The sequence below is a fragment of the Cydia strobilella genome, chromosome Z (assembly GCF_947568885.1).
Source record: "Cydia strobilella chromosome Z, ilCydStro3.1, whole genome shotgun sequence".
NCBI lineage: Eukaryota > Metazoa > Arthropoda > Insecta > Lepidoptera > Tortricidae > Cydia > Cydia strobilella.
The window spans coordinates 60,588,886-60,608,239 of record NC_086068.1 but is presented as its reverse complement, the minus strand read 5'-3'; the positions used below and the strand labels follow the sequence as shown (position 1 = coordinate 60,608,239).

The 19,354-nt window shown below is 40.1% G+C and overlaps 2 protein-coding genes across 2 annotated transcripts; one reads left to right on the top strand and one right to left on the bottom strand.

The window, feature by feature from the left end:
• Positions 1 to 2,118: 2,118 nt before the first annotated feature.
• On the bottom strand, positions 2,119 to 7,983 carry LOC134753896 (uncharacterized). The gene is made up of 6 exons (XM_063689859.1): positions 7,768 to 7,983; positions 7,273 to 7,464; positions 6,013 to 6,151; positions 5,085 to 5,162; positions 4,484 to 4,608; positions 2,119 to 2,404 (listed from the first exon to the last, which is right to left on the bottom strand). Exons 1-6 carry the CDS (start codon positions 7,966 to 7,968, stop codon positions 2,282 to 2,284), a joined length of 858 nt encoding a protein of 285 aa, XP_063545929.1. The 5' UTR covers positions 7,969 to 7,983; the 3' UTR covers positions 2,119 to 2,281.
• A 1,265-nt stretch (positions 7,984 to 9,248) lies between these two features.
• Positions 9,249 to 18,920, top strand: LOC134754014 (probable ribosome production factor 1). Its single transcript, XM_063690073.1, has 6 exons — positions 9,249 to 9,412; positions 10,262 to 10,385; positions 10,767 to 10,930; positions 15,552 to 15,756; positions 16,597 to 16,742; positions 18,623 to 18,920. Exons 1-6 carry the CDS (start codon positions 9,387 to 9,389, stop codon positions 18,798 to 18,800), a joined length of 843 nt encoding a protein of 280 aa, XP_063546143.1. The 5' UTR covers positions 9,249 to 9,386; the 3' UTR covers positions 18,801 to 18,920.
• Positions 18,921 to 19,354: the final 434 nt, after the last annotated feature.

Sequence of the window (19,354 nt, the reverse complement as noted above, 5' to 3'; positions counted from 1 at the left end):
ACTCATTGGTACGAGCCGGGGTTTGAACCCGCGACCTCCGGATTGCAAGTCGCACGCTCTTACCGCTAGGCCACCACAAAAATAAAATAAAAAATAAAGAGTACATCCATAAGAGAAAAAACAAAGTTCAAGACGCACTAACTCAAGCCCTCAAATTAAACGTAATATTACCGAATCATAATACGAGTAGTACAACAAAATCAGCCCTGCTAGTATGTTGTTGGTTCGCTGTTTGTGTATAGTGTCGAGAGTGGCCGCTATCCTGGCCACGGCGTCCCCTGCTTTGACGCCGCCTCTGCGAGTGTCCTTAATACGAGTAGTATAACAAAATCAGCCCAACTAGTATGTTGTTGACTCGCTGTTTGTGTATAGTGTCGAGAGTGGCCGCTATCCTGGCCACGGCGTCCCCTGCTTTGACGCCGCCTCTGCGAGTGTCCTTAATACGAGTAGTATAACAAAATCAGCCCAACTAGTATGTTGTTGGCTCGCTGTTTGTGTATAGTGTCGAGAGTGGCCGCTATCCTGGCCACGGCGTCCCCTGCTTTGACGCCGCCTCTGCGAGTGTCCTTAATACGAGTAGTATAACAAAATCAGCCCAACTAGTATGTTGTTGACTCGCTGTTTGTGTATAGTGTCGAGAGTGGCCGCTATCCTGGCCACGGCGTCCCCTGCTTTGACGCCGCCTCTGCGAGTGTCCTTAATACGAGTAGTATAACAAAATCAGCCCAACTAGTATGTTGTTGGCTCGCTGTTTGTGTATAGTGTCGAGAGTGGCCGCTATCCTGGCCACAGCGTCCCCTGCTTTGACGCTGCCTCTGCGAGTGTCCTTAATACGAGTAGTATAACAAAATCAGCCCAACTAGTATGTTGTTGGCTCGCTGTTTGTGTATAGTGTCGAGAGTGGCCGCTATCCTGGCCACAGCGTCCCCTGCTTTGACGCTGCCTCTGCGAGTGTCCTTAATACGAGTAGTATAACAAAATCAGCCCAACTAGTATGTTGTTGGCTCGCTGTTTGTATATAGTGTCGAGAGTGGCCGCTATCCTGGCCACAGCGTCCCCTGCTTTGACGCTGCCTCTGCGAGTGTCCTTAATACGAGTAGTATAACAAAATCAGCCCAACTAGTATGTTGTTGGCTCGCTGTTTGTGTATAGTGTCGAGAGTGGCCGCTATCCTGGCCACAGCGTCCCCTGCTTTGACGCTGCCTCTGCGAGTGTCCTTAATACGAGTAGTATAACAAAATCAGCCCAACTAGTATGTTGTTGGCTCGCTGTTTGTGTATAGTGTCGAGAGTGGCCGCTATCCTGGCCACAGCGTCCCCTGCTTTGACGCTGCCTCTGCGAGTGTCCTTAATACGAGTAGTATAACAAAATCAGCCCAACTAGTATGTTGTTGGCTCGCTGTTTGTGTATAGTGTCGAGAGTGGCCGCTATCCTGGCCACAGCGTCCCCTGCTTTGACGCCGCCTCTGCGAGTGTCCTTAATACGAGTAGTATAACAAAATCAGCCCAACTAGTATGTTGTTGGCTCGCTGTTTGTGTATAGTGTCGACAGTGGCCGCTATCCTGGCCACGGCGTCCCCTGCTTTGACGCCGCCTCTGCGAGTGTCCTTAATACGAGTAGTATAACAAAATCAGCCCAACTAGTATGTTGTTGGCTCGCTGTTTGTGTATAGTGTCGAGAGTGGCCGCTATCCTGGCCACAGCGTCCCCTGCTTTGACGCCGCCTCTGCGAGTGTCCTTAATACGAGTAGTATAACAAAATCAGCCCAACTAGTATGTTGTTGGCTCGCTGTTTGTGTATAGTGTCGAGAGTGGCCGCTATCCTGGCCACAGCGTCCCCTGCTTTGACGCCGCCTCTGCGAGTGTCCTTAATACGAGTAGTATAACAAAATCAGCCCAACTAGTATGTTGTTGGCTCGCTGTTTGTGTATAGTGTCGAGAGTGGCCGCTATCCTGGCCACAGCGTCCCCTGCTTTGACGCCGCCTCTGCGAGTGTCCTTAATACGAGTAGTATAACAAAATCAGCCCAACTAGTATGTTGTTGGCTCGCTGTTTGTGTATAGTGTCGAGAGTGGCCGCTATCCTGGCCACAGCGTCCCCTGCTTTGACGCCGCCTCTGCGAGTGTCCTTAATACGAGTAGTATAACAAAATCAGCCCAACTAGTATGTTGTTGGCTCGCTGTTTGTGTATAGTGTCGAGAGTGGCCGCTATCCTGGCCACGGCGTCCGCCTGCTTTGACGCAGCCTCTGCGAGTGTTCTTAATGCGAATAGTACAACAAAGTCAGAGCCCTCCTAGTATGTCGTTGGCTCGCTGTTTGTGTATAGTGTCGAGTGTGGCCGCTATCCTGGCCACAGCGTCCGCCTGCTTTGATGCCGCCTCTGCGAGTGTTCTTAATGCCTCCGCCTGTAAAATACGCCAGGATTATCGAACAAATGAAAATAAACAACTAGTATAGTAATTAAGTGAAATAGATGGCATATACTATAAAAGTGACCAAAGATTTCACTTGCGTATGTTTTCAATAACGTACGTATCTATATAATCCCTGAAACATATATCATAACTAGTTCTTAGCACTACCATAGAGTAACTGATACTAGAGCGTTACTGTCATAGTAAATTTTGTAACCCCAGTAAATTCACTGCCATCTGTCGACACACTTTAAAACTAAAAATTAAGATTTATACTAATACGATAGAATGTATTTAAATATAGATATATGTTTTTTTTTTATGCGTTAAAATTGTTAAATAACAAACGAAACCGTCAACGCCATCTATACGACAGTAGGCCAAAGCTAGTAGCGCCCTCTGAACGAGAATCAAGTTTTCTTGATTTTCGAGGCACGTTTTTTCCTTAGACTTTATCCATCTATTACGGAATTATATCTATCTTTGGTTTTAGGAATGTCTAAGTGCCCCAAAAGTTGATTTGACATGGTCTAGTTAATTCTAAACTGTTCTAATCTAAGTGTTAATTGTTTTGGGTCTCTTGAAGAGCCGCAATGAGGGCTATCGCGTGGTTTAGTGGTTTAAAAAAAGTGCCAACTGAAATATATGCAAAATTAAACAGGTTGAAAAAATTGCACATTTAGACGTTAAAATACCTTTGTGTATATGAACGTATTGATTTTATAAAAATAAGCATAGAAGAATTTTGAGTACTGTTTTTCTGGACCTACATCTACAGTGGCGCCAACCGGTGAGCACAAAAACTGTCGCCCTCATTGTAGGTCGAAAGAGCCGCATGCGGCTGGCGATAGCCTATAGGGTATTTGACAACATTAAAAATATATAACGAATTGCTGTCATCCTGAAAGATAATAAACTAATAAAGTATATTTCACTATATTTGAATGTAAATTATGTTTAGTTTTTGGAAAATAAACGAAAGAAAATTTAATATTTTTTGAAATTTCATCAGGGACGTGAACGCTCTGTGATTGGTCAACGCTTGGATGACGTCACACGCGGGTAAACATTCTCGATTGCCTTGAGTGTTTTAACTGTTTTATTTGTATTTAGTTAATTTTAGTTATTGTTCCACAGTTTTCTGATATATTCCGATTTATCCGTATATCTAGTAGCACAATATTCATAAGAATCTCAAAATGGAGCCGAAATATGCGAAAGCTGATAGCGGCAACCTACCAGACATAGACGCATTAATGGTTGCACTTTTCTTTAAAGATAAGCCGGATTACTATGCTGCGGAACTTAGAAATGTAAAAACAGCTGTGTGAGTATACGTAGGTAGAAATTGTTTATTTACGAACATTTCGATTTCGATGATACGAATACGACGACGATATATATATAGAATACGATGACGAGAATATTATCTCCATACTGCACTTTAGTTTAAAGAAAAAGTATGCTACTAACTACCTATTAATGCTGAAAGAGCTATGTTATGAGGTTATGTAGTAATACATTAAATACCTAGATCTTGTTTCGTTAAATACAACAAAATCCGCTGCTTTAACTACCATATTTATTTACAGTTAAATATTACTTACATCGAAGTGGTCTTCACACATAAAAACATTTGTATGCGTTAAAATGCTCTTTGGGTCTCTTCGCGCTAGTTTTAACCACATTTTTCTTTTTTTGGGATTCGTTGGAACGGAAACAGACAATTTGTCTGGATTTTTTATAGTCGTACTTGAACATTGCGGCACTATACACCATTTATATACCATTTTAGTGAAATAATCAATTCAATGCACATAAACGTGACATAAACCATAAGATTTACTAAGGTAATTGACTGAGTCTACTCGCGTGTGACGTCACACGTGTCACGTGATTAGCCCCTTTGCAAAAACAGCGTTTAAGGCGCGTTCAAAATAAATAAACTTTAACATTGTTTTTTTTATATTTAATACAGTAAATTTCACGGAAATATCAATGTAGTGTAATTATTAAGTCATAAACAATCAATTAAAACCATTTTCAAAAATTAGTCAAATAGCCTATTACCTGTATGGTGGCTGCTTGTGCCGCGGACGCCGCGACGCGCGCTCGGCTCTCTTCGGCCCTCGCTCGGGAGAGCTCGGCCTCGGCGCGCTTCTGTTCGATATCGATTAGCCACTTGGGGTACAGTGCTGGAAACGGAAAGGAAGCACGATTACTGTGGCCTAGTCTAGTAGTACACCTAGTCAGTTCCAAATGTTGGGTGTAGATGATGATGACATGATGTAACCAATGAGGATCTAATAACATAGAGCGGTACTGTCATAGTAAATTTTGTAACCCCAGTAAATTCACTGCCATCTGTTGACACACTTTAAAACTAAAAATAAATATTTATAAAAATACGATAAAATGTATTTAAATATGGATAAATGTTTTTTTTTATTTGCATTAACTATTTTTATGATTTTGACCCATGTTCTTTCACTGATATGCGTTAAAATTGTTAAATAACAAACGAAACCGTCAACGCCATCTATACGACAGTAGGCCAAAACTAGTGGCGCCATCTGATCGAGAATCAAATTTTCGTGATTTTCGAGGCACGTTTTTTCCTTAGACTGTATCCATCTATTACGGAGTTATATCTATCTTTGATTGCACTTACAGCTCATGAGGGGCTCCGCATTATGCTCGGAATCATCGTACTCGTAGTCCGATGGGGCATCCTCTTCGCTTTCCCGGTCTGAAAAACAATAGAGCGTGTTATGCTTGGTTCACACGTATACCAATCGCGTCAACAACTGATGATGGACAAAATTCCATTCTATCTTCATTAAAATGGTTTTTAGCACAATTACATTTTGACTATATTCACTTTGGATCCAACTTCAGAATGGTCATTTCAAGTGGACGATTTTCCATTTGTACCTAATAACAGTTAACCAATTTTTTTTATGGCTTTCCCCTCTTGTGTATTTGATGTCAACGTCTTCTAGCTGCGCGAGTTTTCCGAACTACCCACACTTGGTTGTATAACGTTTTGATATTCGACAGGTAATCTTGTACATAAAACCAAAGAAAGATATAACTCCGTAATAGATGGATACAGTCTAAGGAAAAAACGTGCCTCGAAAATCAAGAAAATTTGATTCTCGTTCAGAGGGCGCTACTAGCTTTGGCCTAATGTCGTATAGATGGCGTTGACGGTTTCGTTTGTTATTTAACAATTTTAACGCATATCAGTGAAAGAACATGGGTCAAAATCATAAAAATAATTAATGCAAATAAAAAATTTTTTTTATCCATATTTAAATACATTTTATCGTATTTTTGTAAATCTTCATTTTTAGTTTTAAAGTGTGTCGACAGATGGCAGTGAATTTACTGTGGTTACAAAATTTACTATGACAGTACCGCTCTAGTATAAGTTACTCTATGATAAAACTATAATAACTGATTATATCGCGTATATTGAATTTATAATACGTCCCGACGTTTCGAACCCTTTACAGCGTTCGTGGTCAACGGGTGACTGAGGAAAACCCATCACATCACATCACATTGTACAATGTACAGTGTAGATCTGTGTATACCTGGCGAAATGTGAATCCGTGGCGAGAGGGCTACGTGCGCGTCTAGCGGCGATATTTCGATGCGGCCGCTGGATCGGTCTGCGGGGCCATCTATACTCTCTATTTTCACCTCGGCTGTCACCTTGGGTAGCTTTTCTATCTGTAAATTAAATACTGAGTAAAATTTTACTCATTATAGCACACTTAGATTTTATATGGCAAAAATTATAACTCATGATAACTATATATCTTTATGATTACTGGATACAGGCCATATCAGTTGCCATAACTGCCTGCCTGCTTATTAAATTAGTCTCCCCCCATTGCCCATTATCCAGTCCATCCAACATTCACATCAATAGCCCATGACCTTAGTTCGCATCGCAGCACAAAAGTGCTGCACTGCAATAGTCTTTGCACCTGGCGGGGACCATCTCCGGATGTATCACATTGTGCTTTCGGGGATGGTATCCGCCACGTGTATCCCTTGCTTTTAGATTAAAGTGTCTTAAAGGGCCTCTGCGCTGTTGGCTTCGGCCCCACGTACGCCTCCCAAAGGTCCGGGACCCCATGGTCCCGTGATATGGAAAATAATAATAATAATAAATTACCTTTACGTTAATAATGTATGGCACTATCCCTTTCCGTTATTTAGGGTTGTCAAAATTCAAGTCATTATCTTATCAGTGGTTAGCACGCAAAGGGACGTCAAGTTGTGGCAACTCTAATAATTGCTCAGAGCAATGCTGAGCCGATCGGAGCCGAGTTTGCCCGAAGCGAAGAGTTTCGCACCCCTGACGATAGCTTTCTTCTCCAGTTTGGTGAGCAGCCAGATAACCTTGTCGGTGAAACCTAGGCGCTTCCGTTTGTTGATTATAGGAACTATAATAAAAAATAAAAATAGCCTTTATTTCTGAAGTTTTGTAACAATCTACTTAAAAATATACCTTATTTTTCTCTATAATTATATATATATATTACTATTTACTATTTTCTAGTTCCCATCGACAACTTCAGCTTGTCCTCCGACATAGGCCTCCTCCAAGTCCTTCCAGGTATCCCGGTCTCTTGCTTTCCTGGTCCAGTCCACTCCGCCTATCCTTTTTAAGTCATCCGACCATCTACGAGTAGGCTTTCCTCTCTTCCTTTTGTGCCCCCTTGGGTACCACTCTATAAGGTCTCTTGTCCACTTTTCTAGCCCTTCTCTGATGATGTGACCGGTCCACCGCCACTTCTGTTGCTTGACCTTTTTAATAGGAACTATACTTTACTAATACTCACTACACTCTCATCCTGATAGTCTTGCTGCGCCAACTGGAAGACCTTCTTCTCGAAGCAGGGCCCCAGTATCACGACGGCTCTCTTCTCCAGTTTGGTGAGCGGCCGGATACCCTTGTCAATGGAGCCTAGTCGCTTCCGTTTGTTCATTATACGGACTTTGTTCTTAAGCTTGTTCTTGAAGTCGCTCCAATACTGGAAGTAAGATTATTTACACGATGACAATAAAGAGTAGTTACGATCTTTAGTTTCAGGACACATCACATTTTTAGCTCGTAAAGGCTCTCTTTGTTCTCCAAATACTGATGAGAAAGTCGCATTTAAACCACAAAAGCGGGAAGGTAAGCTAATTTTGAGTTGCAAAGTAAGTTAATTTATTATAATAGATTTCTGCAATTTATTAAAGTAGCTGCCATATGCTGCCACATCCCCAGCAAAATAGACCTTTTCGTGGAACGCCCTATTATCCAATTCTAAATGGTCTTTATCCTTACACACCCGACTCCACCCATCCATGTTCTTCCTTGTGCCCCGGCAGCTATTCAGGGTCTGTGTGAGCTCGCTCCACAGCCTCTTGGAGACGTGACGGGCCTCCAGCGAGCGCAGCTGGCCCGTAGCGAAGTCCACATGCTGCCCCATGAAATCCAGCATCAGCTTCACTTGCTCATAGGCGACGTGACGGGACGGGTTGTCAGACATTCTGGAATTATTCTGCCAGATATTAAAATAAAAGACAGTCTTCTGTGAACAAAATGTTCTAAGAAGACTGCCTTTCTTCTGCCGTCGACAGGGATTTTGTAACGTGTGTAAGACGTAAGTATAATCACAGAATAACTAATAGTACTACCGTACAGAAAATTCACTCCGTCGGCAAGGGGTTGTCACTTGACAAGTTTTGTACCTATACCTACTGATGGTATAATCGGCAAAGGATAATAGTGGCTACAATCATCAAATACGATTAATATTCAGGACAAGTTCTAATTAGAAATCGTTAATAAACATAGCTTAACTACATTTACAGGTGTACATTATTATTTATTTATTTAATAAAATACAGAGTATTCATACAATAATCATAGCCCCGCAAAACTCAATAATGAGTTTGACTGTGGGGTCATCAGTCTCTAGATACATATGCACTTAACTTAATTTTATAGTAGTGCAATTACTACAAAATATTGAGGTAGTGTATTTTTAACATAGATTTAAATTTAGACTTCTTATTTTCACATCTTATGGCTTCGGGCAAACTATTAAGCAAATATGGAATTCTTTTCCTAAGGGTTCTATCCCCGTAGTAGTTATTAATTCTAGGAACGCATAGTTTGCCTGAAGTCACAGCCTTGTGCCTGTAGAGTAATTACAGTCTAATTTAAATGTTAATAACTAAATATAAATAAACAAATTTCGATCAATATCTCTCCATTTTACAGCCATAGACAAGGTAGAATTTGACAGTGACAGCTAGCGGAGCTCAGAGGGGCTACCGCGAAAACCGAAATTCGCAAATTGTGAGGATCTTTCTCTTTTACTCCAATGTAGGCGTAATTAGTGACAGAGAAAAATACCCGCAATTGGCGGACTTCGATTTTCGCGGTTATAGCCCAGCTCTGGCTTGGCTTCTGCAGACGGTGCGACGGGCAAGTAAAGTCTGGCAAACCCAGTCAGTAAATAAGAAAAAAAAACCATACATCTCTTTTGCTTGGGTGCTAATACTAGCGTAAGACAAAGACAGTATGATTATCTCTGTCTATATTTGAAATGAGACAGTCCGGGCCAAACTATAGGAGCAACGAATTCAATCGATCGATCAAATGCCGCAATTTAATTAAAAAATTATGGTATATAACTGCTAATTTTTTATCTAACTTTTGTCATTAATTTCGAACGCTCCCCGAGTCCATTTTTCTGTCATCCAAAACGTCAAAGTCAAATTTTCAGCCTGTCAATTGTCAAAAGCACGCGTCCATATCATATCGCGAGTCTCGGTATTCCAAGTAATTTTAGTCTCAGAAAACTATTTTGATTAAATTTAAAAGCTTGAAATAAATCAACATCCTTACAGCTTTCATTCAAACAGTATTACAGGTCAGCGGTCCCAATAAATCGTCAAAATGGCGCGCGGGAAAGACAAAAAGAAGTAAGTGTAACACGTGTTGTTTTTAAGTCCAGATTCTGCCAATATTAGAAATACTGGAGGATTATAGGGCCTTGGCACTGTTTAAAGTGTAGCAAATTTAAATAGCTAGCGTTTGTTTAGTGCATTAGAACGACAAGGTTACAAAAGAAATACGTTTATGATATTTTAAGAACTATAGGATCTCCACTGAACCATACTTTGCTCTCTGTTCCTGAATATGGGTCCAACAAACGAAAAATGCTTTTTGGATATAAATGGTAATGGCATGTCAATGTAAACAAATCTAAATTATCTGTATGGGTTAACTTATGGTTATGAGAACAGGGAGTCCCACATAACCATCCCGGCCCGTCCTCGCGCCGGGTGGTATGCATAAAGCATTTTTCCCTCTTAAAAAAAAAATGGTTATCATTAACTTTTTTTTTTTTCAAATAAAATTATGTCAGCACATAATCTAATTTTCTTATCTCTGCTATGCTATGGTTCAGGAGATTAATGCATTAGCCTAGCATTGGATTTGTATATATTGGATATCATAAGGCTAGGTTCACACGGCGTAAATTTTTCCCGTATACCGTATACGGGATTTTATCGAATACCTAGTGACAGCAAAATTTGTATGGTAACGTTCATAATCGTTCACACTGTGTCTATGTGGGAAAGTCGTCTACCACCTGACGACAGGAAAACCTATTAAAAATGTGCAGTCAAGTGTGAGTCGGACTTGTTTAAGACATTTCACTCATGTTTCACATAAAAAATACATTTTTAAAAATTGTGTAGGTAAAGTTCACACCAGAACCATTTATGTGGTAAATTGGTCTTATTTCCTGCTATTTATATTCTCAGACGTAAGCTGGAGAAGAAACAGGAAGGTGACGATGTGCCAAAGAAGGTGCCGCACACCCTGGAGTCTCTCCGTGAAAAGGATGAGACCATGCTGGTGCATGCGGAGGCTGAGGAACAGGAGGAGGTACGGAGCTGCAAGTTTTTTAATAATCAATTATTTACCTAAAGAGTGTCCGGGTGAGGCCCCCTTGGTTCCCATCCATCTCCAGCCAATCCTTAGATTTGGCCATGCTAACTTTGCACAAACATGGCAGTAGGACATGGTATGAAACATGTATGTCCTGGTGATATCACTATCTCCACCTGAGTCTGAATGCTTTTAAAATGCAGTGTATTATTTTTTTATAAAAACGGTCAGGAGCTGAGCACTTTAATGTGTCATTGACAGTTCTTATTTTTGAGTAAGTTAGAAAGATATTTTTTCTAGGCTGCTCTGAATTTGAGCAAAATGAAATTGCATAATTTTCTTCAAGATCCTTATAAGTTATAAATACCATGTTTCCAGGCTCAAAAGGACATGGAACTCGACGAGCTGTCATCTTACTATCAGAACTCGTACGAGCCGAAGGTGCTCATAACTTACTCCGACAACCCGCACACCAAGACGCGCATCTTCGGCCGCGAGTTGGTGCGCATCATACCCAACTCCGTGTCCCGGTATAGACAGAGGTAACAATCAAAATCGTTGATAGAACTAGTCTGACCGCGCTAACTTGGCACAAACTTGGCACTAGATGTAGATGTAGTGTAGGGATGCCCGGCCGGAGGCAGGCGGGCTGTCGATCACGTGTCGCGTTCATTCAGCCCAGTTGAAGCTGCAGGTTACTGTCCCGGCTGCATTCCCACACTATTCTCCTCAAATCTTCTTGTTTTCCTGCAGAACAGAAGGACATCTTTAAGTTCGACATCCTTTAGTTCATTCTCTTTCAGCGTGTCTCTACCGAATATATTATATCGCGATGCCGCATACATAATACACTCTGCTAGTAAGTGAAAGCTAGTCTCCTCCTTACCACAATGTGGACAGGAGGCGTCTCTGCTAATTTCCATTATCTTAAGGTGTCTGTTGAGAGTGTTATGACCTGTAATGATACCTGTTAATAGTCTTAGACTGCTCTTACCTAGTTACTTGGCACTAAGAATGCATACATATCCCTATAAGCTCAATGCTTGGCATAGCACGTGGCATGGAAACTTAGCGTGGTCTGCCTTTTTTTTTTCCTATCTGGCTTTTACTCCTTGCAATTTTGCACAGGGTGAATTTGCCAATGTCGGTTTTTGACTTTCACACGTGAGTAGAATGTTCGGTATTCTTGAGAGGATGTGGTTGGGAAAACCTAAAAACAAATAATTGTTATGAACATCACAGACAAACACATAACGAATACAAAAATTTGCAGAAAAGCGGGAGGTGGGTGACAGAACGTTAATAGTACCAAATTTTTTTTTTTTTAATTTTTTTTTTTTTATTTTTTTTGTGAAGGAAGTGGAAGAGAAGAAAACGATATATAAAATAAATATGAATTATAGAATAAAAAATAAATAATTAGACGCATTAGATTATAAACGACGTTATACAAAACATGGAACTGTTAAAATATTTTAATATTTTTCACCACATCAGCTCTTTTATTCTTCAAATACTGATGAGAAAGTTGCAATTTATTCACAAGAGTGGTAACGTAATCAAATGCAAAGGCCATGCCAGGATAAGCTAAGTGAATCTGCCCCCAGCGAGTTTTGGCTTGTTTTTTTTTTTTGACGATGTGGCTTTCTATTGGTAATAAGTATGCAAAATTTCAGACCCCAAAACTTTATAGTTTTTTGTAAAAAAAAAACGAAATATGATCTTTCTTCGATATTTTTGGGGTTCCGTACCCAAAGGGTAAAAACGGGACCCTATTACTAAGACTCCGCTGTCCGTCTGTCTGTATGTCACCAGGCTGTATCTCATGAACCGTGATAGCTAGACAGTTGAAATTTTCACAGATGATGTATTTCTGTTGCCCTATAACAACAAATACTAAAAACAGAATAATATAAATATTTAAATGGGGCTCCCATACAACAAACGTGATTTTCTTGCTGTTTTTTTCCGTAATGGCACGGAACCCTTCGTGCGCGAGTCCGATTCGCACTTGGCCGGTTTTTTTTTCTACCCAGCCGATTTTGACGTGCGTCACGTATGTTGTGCGTATAGTAATAACAATTTATATGACACAAAAAAATTGGATGTGTTTGTTTTACAATTAGTATTTTCCACACGTTTGTATAGTAAAAACCTTTGGTTTTCACTTGGTAGCCAAGTTTGTTTAACCATCGTGCCTTGAAACCCTCGCCCCACTCAAGATTCCACTTACCTCTTCTAGAATCAATAACCCTTGGATATGAACGACCATTGTAACTTGTAACTGCACAGAAAAGTATTGCGAAACTTTTTTCTCAAGTGACGAGTTTGATTACAAGACCAATTAGATTGGAAAATAATTAATTGAATCTATAATTAATATAGTAATTGGCTTGAGGGTATTTATGATGTAATAATGTTTATTAATTTAATTTTTTTAGGTTTGACATTAGTTTTATTTGTTTTAAACATTGTTTTTAGGGTTCCATACCCAAAGGGTAAAAACGGGACCCTATTACTAAGACTCCTCTGTCCGTCTGTCTGTCACCAGGCTGTACTCATGAACCGTGATAGACAGTTGAAATTTTCACATATGATGTATTTCTGTTGCCGCTATAAGAACAAATACTAAAAACAGAATAATATAAATATTTAAATGGGGCTCTTATACAACAAACGTGATTTTCTTGCTGTTTTTTGCGTAATGGTACGGAACCCTACGTGCGCGAGTCCGACTCGCACTTGGCCGGTTTTTTTTCCTAGACTTTTTGTGTTTTATTGTTTCTCTTCTATTTTGCACTGACATTTGTATTTATTTAATTTAAGCGGTCGGATTGGTGGTAATGCGCATATTATACCATTTTTTTTTATTTTTTTTTATTATTGTAATTTTCAATAATGAATTGTATGTATAGATTAAGACCATATTAATTTGCATGTCACTATTCGACGAGGTAGTTGATTGCTATCGCTATCTTATGCAAATAAATGAATTATGAAATACTAACTTTTGCCCGCGACTTCGTCTGCGTGGAATTAGTAATTTGGGTACCTTAATTCTTAAACAAATCTGCTTTTTAATCCATCCTTTTTCACCCCCAAATTGGTCCACACTATACATTTCCACCCCATTTTTTACACCCTTAAGGGATGATTTCGGCGATAAAAGTTATTCTATATCATTTCCCACAGCTCAAACTATCCCCATACCAAGTTTCATCTAAATCGGTTCAGCGGTTATTGATTCCCCATACAAATTTCCACCCCCCTTTTCACCCCCTTGAGGGGTGAGTTCTGGGATAAAAAGTATCCTATGTCCTTCCCCGGGACTCAAACTATCTGTATACCAAATTTCAACTAAATCGGTTCAGCGGTTTAAGCGTGAAGAGGTAACACACAGACAGACAGACTTTCGCATTTATATATATTTTAGTATGGATTTGCCAAGCGAAATTAATATCAGCTATATATATCTATATGCAAGAATGATTCTGTCAAATATTATTTTACATTGTGTTTACTAGTCCATCTACTGGGCCTTACTGAAAATCAGCATCGCGGAAGTGTGCCATGTTGGCTCACACCGTGACACCAAGCTTAGTAAGGACCATTTAGCGCAACCTCATTCTGTTTAATTATTTCTAGTTTTAGTCTTGTTATGTTGTGCTAATAAATGCTTTTTCTTTCTTTCTTTCTTCTTTCTTTCTTTGTCTCGTACATAGTGCATCTCTGCAACTTACCTATTGCTTATTCCGTGCCTCTGCCCTACTGCGAAAGTGACGAATGCTATAAATAATATGCCGCAACGATTTACAACAGAAGATATAGGCCAAGCAATAAGAAGGTATAGAGGGAAATGCTAGGAACACAATTTTTAACTTCGTAGCTTTGTTTGGACTAGTTAGGAGATGAACATATCAAAAGTCCCCGGCCGTAACCCTGGTGCTGGGGGGGAGAGTTGGGTTTTTAAGGTTCCATTTTTCGGTTTTTCGATCATATCTCGGAAACTATGTGTCTGAGCGTCTTGGCCACTTATACAAAATGAAAAGAGATTTAATTTGTTACAAGTTTTACTCAGTCAAGTTTTTCGATATCTTGTATAGTTTTTGAGATATCCGCTCTTGAAGGTTTATTTAGGGCTCTCATTTTTATCTTAGGGTTACGGCCGGGGACTCTTGATATGTTCTTCTCCCAACTAGTCCAAACAAAGCTACGAAGTAAAAAATTGTGTTCCTAGCATTTCCCTCTATACCTTTTTTTGGGCATTTATTTCCTGGCCTAATAAATGAAAATTTCCGTTAGCCCCTGTACCAGGTCCACCATTACGTGTGAATGTCACGGATAAATGATTATTTAAATCGCCCGGTTGTTTTATGCGATAAACGCCTACCCATTTTACATCAGATAATCTAATGACACTACATTAATTGTTTTACCCCATGGAGACTGTATAAAGGAGCCAAATCTCTATGTATGAAAAGTGTCCATCAAAAAACAGTAATTAGGCGGCGCCACCATACACCGAAATACTACCAAAAACAACCTACGTAATTTGGTCGGGTTATTTGTTGCCTTATATGGTTCATGTTATACTCATGTCCCAGAGCCTAACTAGCGCCACCGGGGAGATTAGGAACTATTATTTAAAGCTGAAAGCGGTCACTTTTGCCACAATTCTGCCATAAGAGATTGGCATCCCTTCTATACCATCCATAGTTTTACGCGGTAAGCGCATTTTCATTTCTCCTACATTCCGTTGACGCATGCATTCAATGCTGCATTTATCGCATAAAACAACCGCGCGCTTTCTTTCATTCAAACGAGAAAACGGTAAGATGACAAAAATCCTAACAAATGTGTCATCATAAATTATTATTATTATTATAGCCTCTTTGTTTCCATACTCTTTTAAATTATTTAGTTTCTAATTTGAATTTTTTTGAATTTGGTTAAAATATGTTTTAATGCTATTGTTGTTTCTGTGGATTTTTCTACATTCTTGGGGTATGGATCCCGTTTGGGTAAAGGCCTCCCATTTCTTCCATAAATGTCTGTGTTTGGCATTGTTCATCCAGTCTTTTCCGCCAACCTCTACTATGTCATCGGTCCACCGTTTGTCATCATAAATATCATGACTGATTTACTATTGTATTCTGTTCCCAGGTCTTCAATAAAGAGGATAGTCCAATCAGCCGTACGCGAGGACGTCACGGACGTGATCATAGTGAACGAGAACCAGAAGCAGCCCAACGGGTTCCTCCTTATACACCTCCCCGAAGGACCGACCGCCCACTTCAGGCTGTCCAGCTGTAAGATCACCCCGGAGCTCAGGAAGGACTATAAGGAGATCACCACACATCGACCGGAGGTGAGTCCGATCAACAGCCCAGCAGGGTCCTCATCCACCTCACCTATGGATCGACCTCCCACTTCTGGTACAGCTGTAAGATCACTCCGGAATACGAAATAATCGATTTTACTAATCTGTTTTGGGCACAGACCTAGAATGTTTATGTTTTGGGTTATAAAATTACTAATATTTGCTATGTCAAAAATATTTTGATAAAATATTAATAATATTTAATTGGATTTGGCGATTTCATTGAAAAAAAGTGACGTCACACCAGGGGGGGAGGGGTTTTGCCAAATGTAACCAAGTGTGACAAGGAGGGGGGGAGGGGGTCAAGAAACCTCGAAATTCGTGTGACGTAATTATATCCATTGAATAATCAACCCGTCGGGTTCATACTTGTCCCAACAGAATAAGTAATAGTATTATCATACAGAACGGCCACGCACCGCACCGCCCCGACTCGAATTACCTCGCCCCACGACAGAAATCTGGCGGACTTCTGGCGTACTATTTTTAAGCAACTTAAACACTATGCCGCATGCCGCGTGTACAGACGTGCCGTTCACACAGAAACGCAAGTGATTTTTGATGTACAGCGTGTCCGCCCTGTGGCAATAGTAAACTAGTGTCGTGGCACAGGGCGGACACGCTGTACATCAAAAATCACTTGCTTTTCTATGTGTGAACGGCACGTCTGTACACGCGGCATGCGTCATTGTGTGAGTAAGTTGCTTAAAAACAGTACCCGTCAATCTGGTGTCGCGGGGCGAGGTAATTCGAGTCGGGGCGGGGCGGGGGGCGGTGCGTGGCCGTTCTGTATGATAATACTATTACTTATTCTGTGGTCGTGGTCAGGTGATCCTGAACAACTTCAGCACGCGGCTCGGGCTTACGGTGGGCCGCATGCTGGGCGCGCTGTTCCACCACGAGCCGCAGTTCCGCGGCCGCCGCGCCGTCACCTTCCACAACCAGCGCGACTACATATTCTTCAGGCACCACAGGTGAGCACAATTAGCTCCATGCATGAATTTATTTTTATTTTTGAATTCATAATTTATATCGTTGGAACACCGGAAATGATAAAAATACTTTTGTAAACCTTAACATTATTTTATTAAAAAATATTTAAAATGTTGAAAATTTTTGAGCGGTTGAAACGCTCATAATTTTTGGCGCGAATTCGACAGAGCGTGATGACGTCACACGTTGGGCGGCCCAACTGACGTTTGCTACTAATGACACTAATCTGTCGAACGCGTGACGTCACGTGGCGTTTCGAGCGTTTCGCTCACTAGCTTTTCGCGGGCAAATTTTTGTACTTTTTATTTATAATTTTAAGTAATTAAATGGTAATTTAAAAACGGAAATGCATTTGTAACATGATATAACGGTAACAAACATCCGAATAAAACATATTTCGTTCAAATATAAACTTCATGCATGAGGCTAATTTTTATAGCGGAAGCCGCTCGACCCCAATTACAAAAAAAAACCGCAAATCGATTTTATTTTTTTTTTATTACAAAAAGGCAAGCATTTGACCGCAATCTCACCTGATGGTAAGTGCCGATGCAGTCTAGGATGGATCATGCTTACCTAAAAGATGTCTATTCACTCTCGATTTAAAAAGATCCAGATCATATGTACAGGTTAGCCGTTTGGCACACGCATACTAGAGGTCAAAACAAAATTTTTGACCCGCAGTTCCTAAAAAAAATTCCCGGGGGAGTGGTAAAACATTTTTTTTTGTATGGAGAATTTTTTTTTCATACAAAAAAAATAATGCCAAACGGCTAACCTGTACATCGATTTGCGGTTTTTTAATTCCGTACCCAAAGGGTAATCAAAAACCGGCCGAGCCAATACCGGGCTGTATCTCATGAACCGTGATAGCTAGACAGTTGAAATTTTCACAGATGATGTATTTCTATTGCCGCTACAATTAAAAAATTCAATTCAATTTATATTGAGCCGTGTGACGAAGCATTTAAATTTAAGCATTAAATTTGAAGCATTAAAGCGCAAATTGAGAAACCTTTTGTTAGATAACCCTCTGTACTCTATAAGTGACTTCATGGAATTGAATTTGTGTGTGTGATTTATTGTATTTTAAAAATGACATTTACTTCTTTTGTGATCATGGAGACTATATAAAGGAGCCAAATCTCTATGTATGAAAAGTGTCCATCAAAAAACAGTAATTAGGCGGCGCCACCCATACACCGAAATACTACCAAAAACAACCTACGTAATTTGGTCGGGTTACTTGTTGGTTCATGTTATACTCATGTCCCAGAGCCTAACTAGCGCCACCGGAGAGACTAAGAACTATTATTTAAAGCTGAAAGCGGTCACTTTTGCAACAATTCTGCCATAAGAGATTGGCATCCTTTCTATACCATCCATAATATAATCCATAATATGGATGGTATAGAAAGGATGCCAATCTCTCGTGATCGATGCAAATGATCACCCTGTATATCGATCCTTTCCTATCAAAGAGGATATAATAAGATAGAGCCGTACTGTCATAGTAAATTTTGTAACCACAGTAAATTCACTGCCATCTATCGACATACTTTAAAACTAAAAATGAAGATTTATAAAAATACGATAAAATGTATTTAAACATGGATAAATGATTATTTTATTTGCATTAATTATTTTTATATGATTTTGACCCATGTTCTTTCACTGATATGCGTTAAAATTGTTAAATAACAAACGAAACCGTCAACGCCCTCTATACGAGAGTAGGCCAAAACTAGTGATGCCATCTGATCGAGAATCAAATGTTTTTGATTTTCGAGGCACGTTTTTTCCTTAGACTGCATCCATCTATTACGGAGTTATATCTATCTTTGTTTCCTATCGATTCTAGATACGAATTCACAAAGGACGGCAAGCGAGCGCGGCTCTGCGAGCTCGGGCCCCGCTTCACGTTGCGCCTCGTGTCCCTGCAGCAGGGCACCTTCGACTCCAAGAGGGGGGACTACGAGTGGATGATCGCCGGCCGGAGACACCAGCTCGAGACCTCCAGGAGGAGATTCTTCCTTTAGTTTGTGATACTTGCTTCGGTGTGGAAAGTTTAGTATTTAGTGCAATGGAAGGCCCCTATTTCATCACGGTGACAGGTGCGAAATGAGTTCTGTGTCGGAATTTCGTGACAACTTCGCAAAATAAGTACTTTTTTACTGGCGATATGGAGTTTTTTTTTTAATTAAAATGTTAGTGGCAAACAAGCACACCGCCCGTCCGACGGTAAGCGGTTACCGTAGCCTGTGGAGGCCTGTGAGGTCAGTAACAGGGTGGATTGCAGAAAATATGTACCTTTTGGCGTATTTAGTGTCCCGTGAAAACACAGATTTAAAAATATATTTTGAGATTAGGACACATCGGAGTTATGTTAATTTAATTAAAGCATAGAGTAACTTATACTAGAGCGGTACTGTCATAGTAAATTTTGTAACCCCAGTAAATTCACTGCCATCTGTCGACACACTTTAAAACTAAAAATAAATATTTATAAAAATACGATAAAATGTATTTCAACATGGATAAATGATTATTTTATTTGCATTAATTATTTTTATATGATTTTGACCCATGTTCT

Excerpts from the sequence above, each read along its gene's own strand:
- LOC134753896 (XM_063689859.1), bottom strand. The coding sequence starts at position 7,968 with ATGTCTGACAACCCGTCCCGTCACGTCGCCTATGAGCAAGTGAAGCTG. Across the intron at positions 7,465-7,767 it reads ACATGGATGGGTGGAGTCGG|TATTGGAGCGACTTCAAGAA; the intron begins GTGTGTAAGGAT and ends TCTTACTTCCAG. Across the intron at positions 6,152-7,272 it reads ACTATCAGGATGAGAGTGTA|ATAGAAAAGCTACCCAAGGT; the intron begins GTGAGTATTAGT and ends TTTAATTTACAG.
- LOC134754014 (XM_063690073.1), top strand. The coding sequence starts at position 9,387 with ATGGCGCGCGGGAAAGACAAAAAGAA. Across the intron at positions 10,386-10,766 it reads AGGCTGAGGAACAGGAGGAG|GCTCAAAAGGACATGGAACT; the intron begins GTACGGAGCTGC and ends CCATGTTTCCAG. Across the intron at positions 15,757-16,596 it reads TCACCACACATCGACCGGAG|GTGATCCTGAACAACTTCAG; the intron begins GTGAGTCCGATC and ends GGTCGTGGTCAG.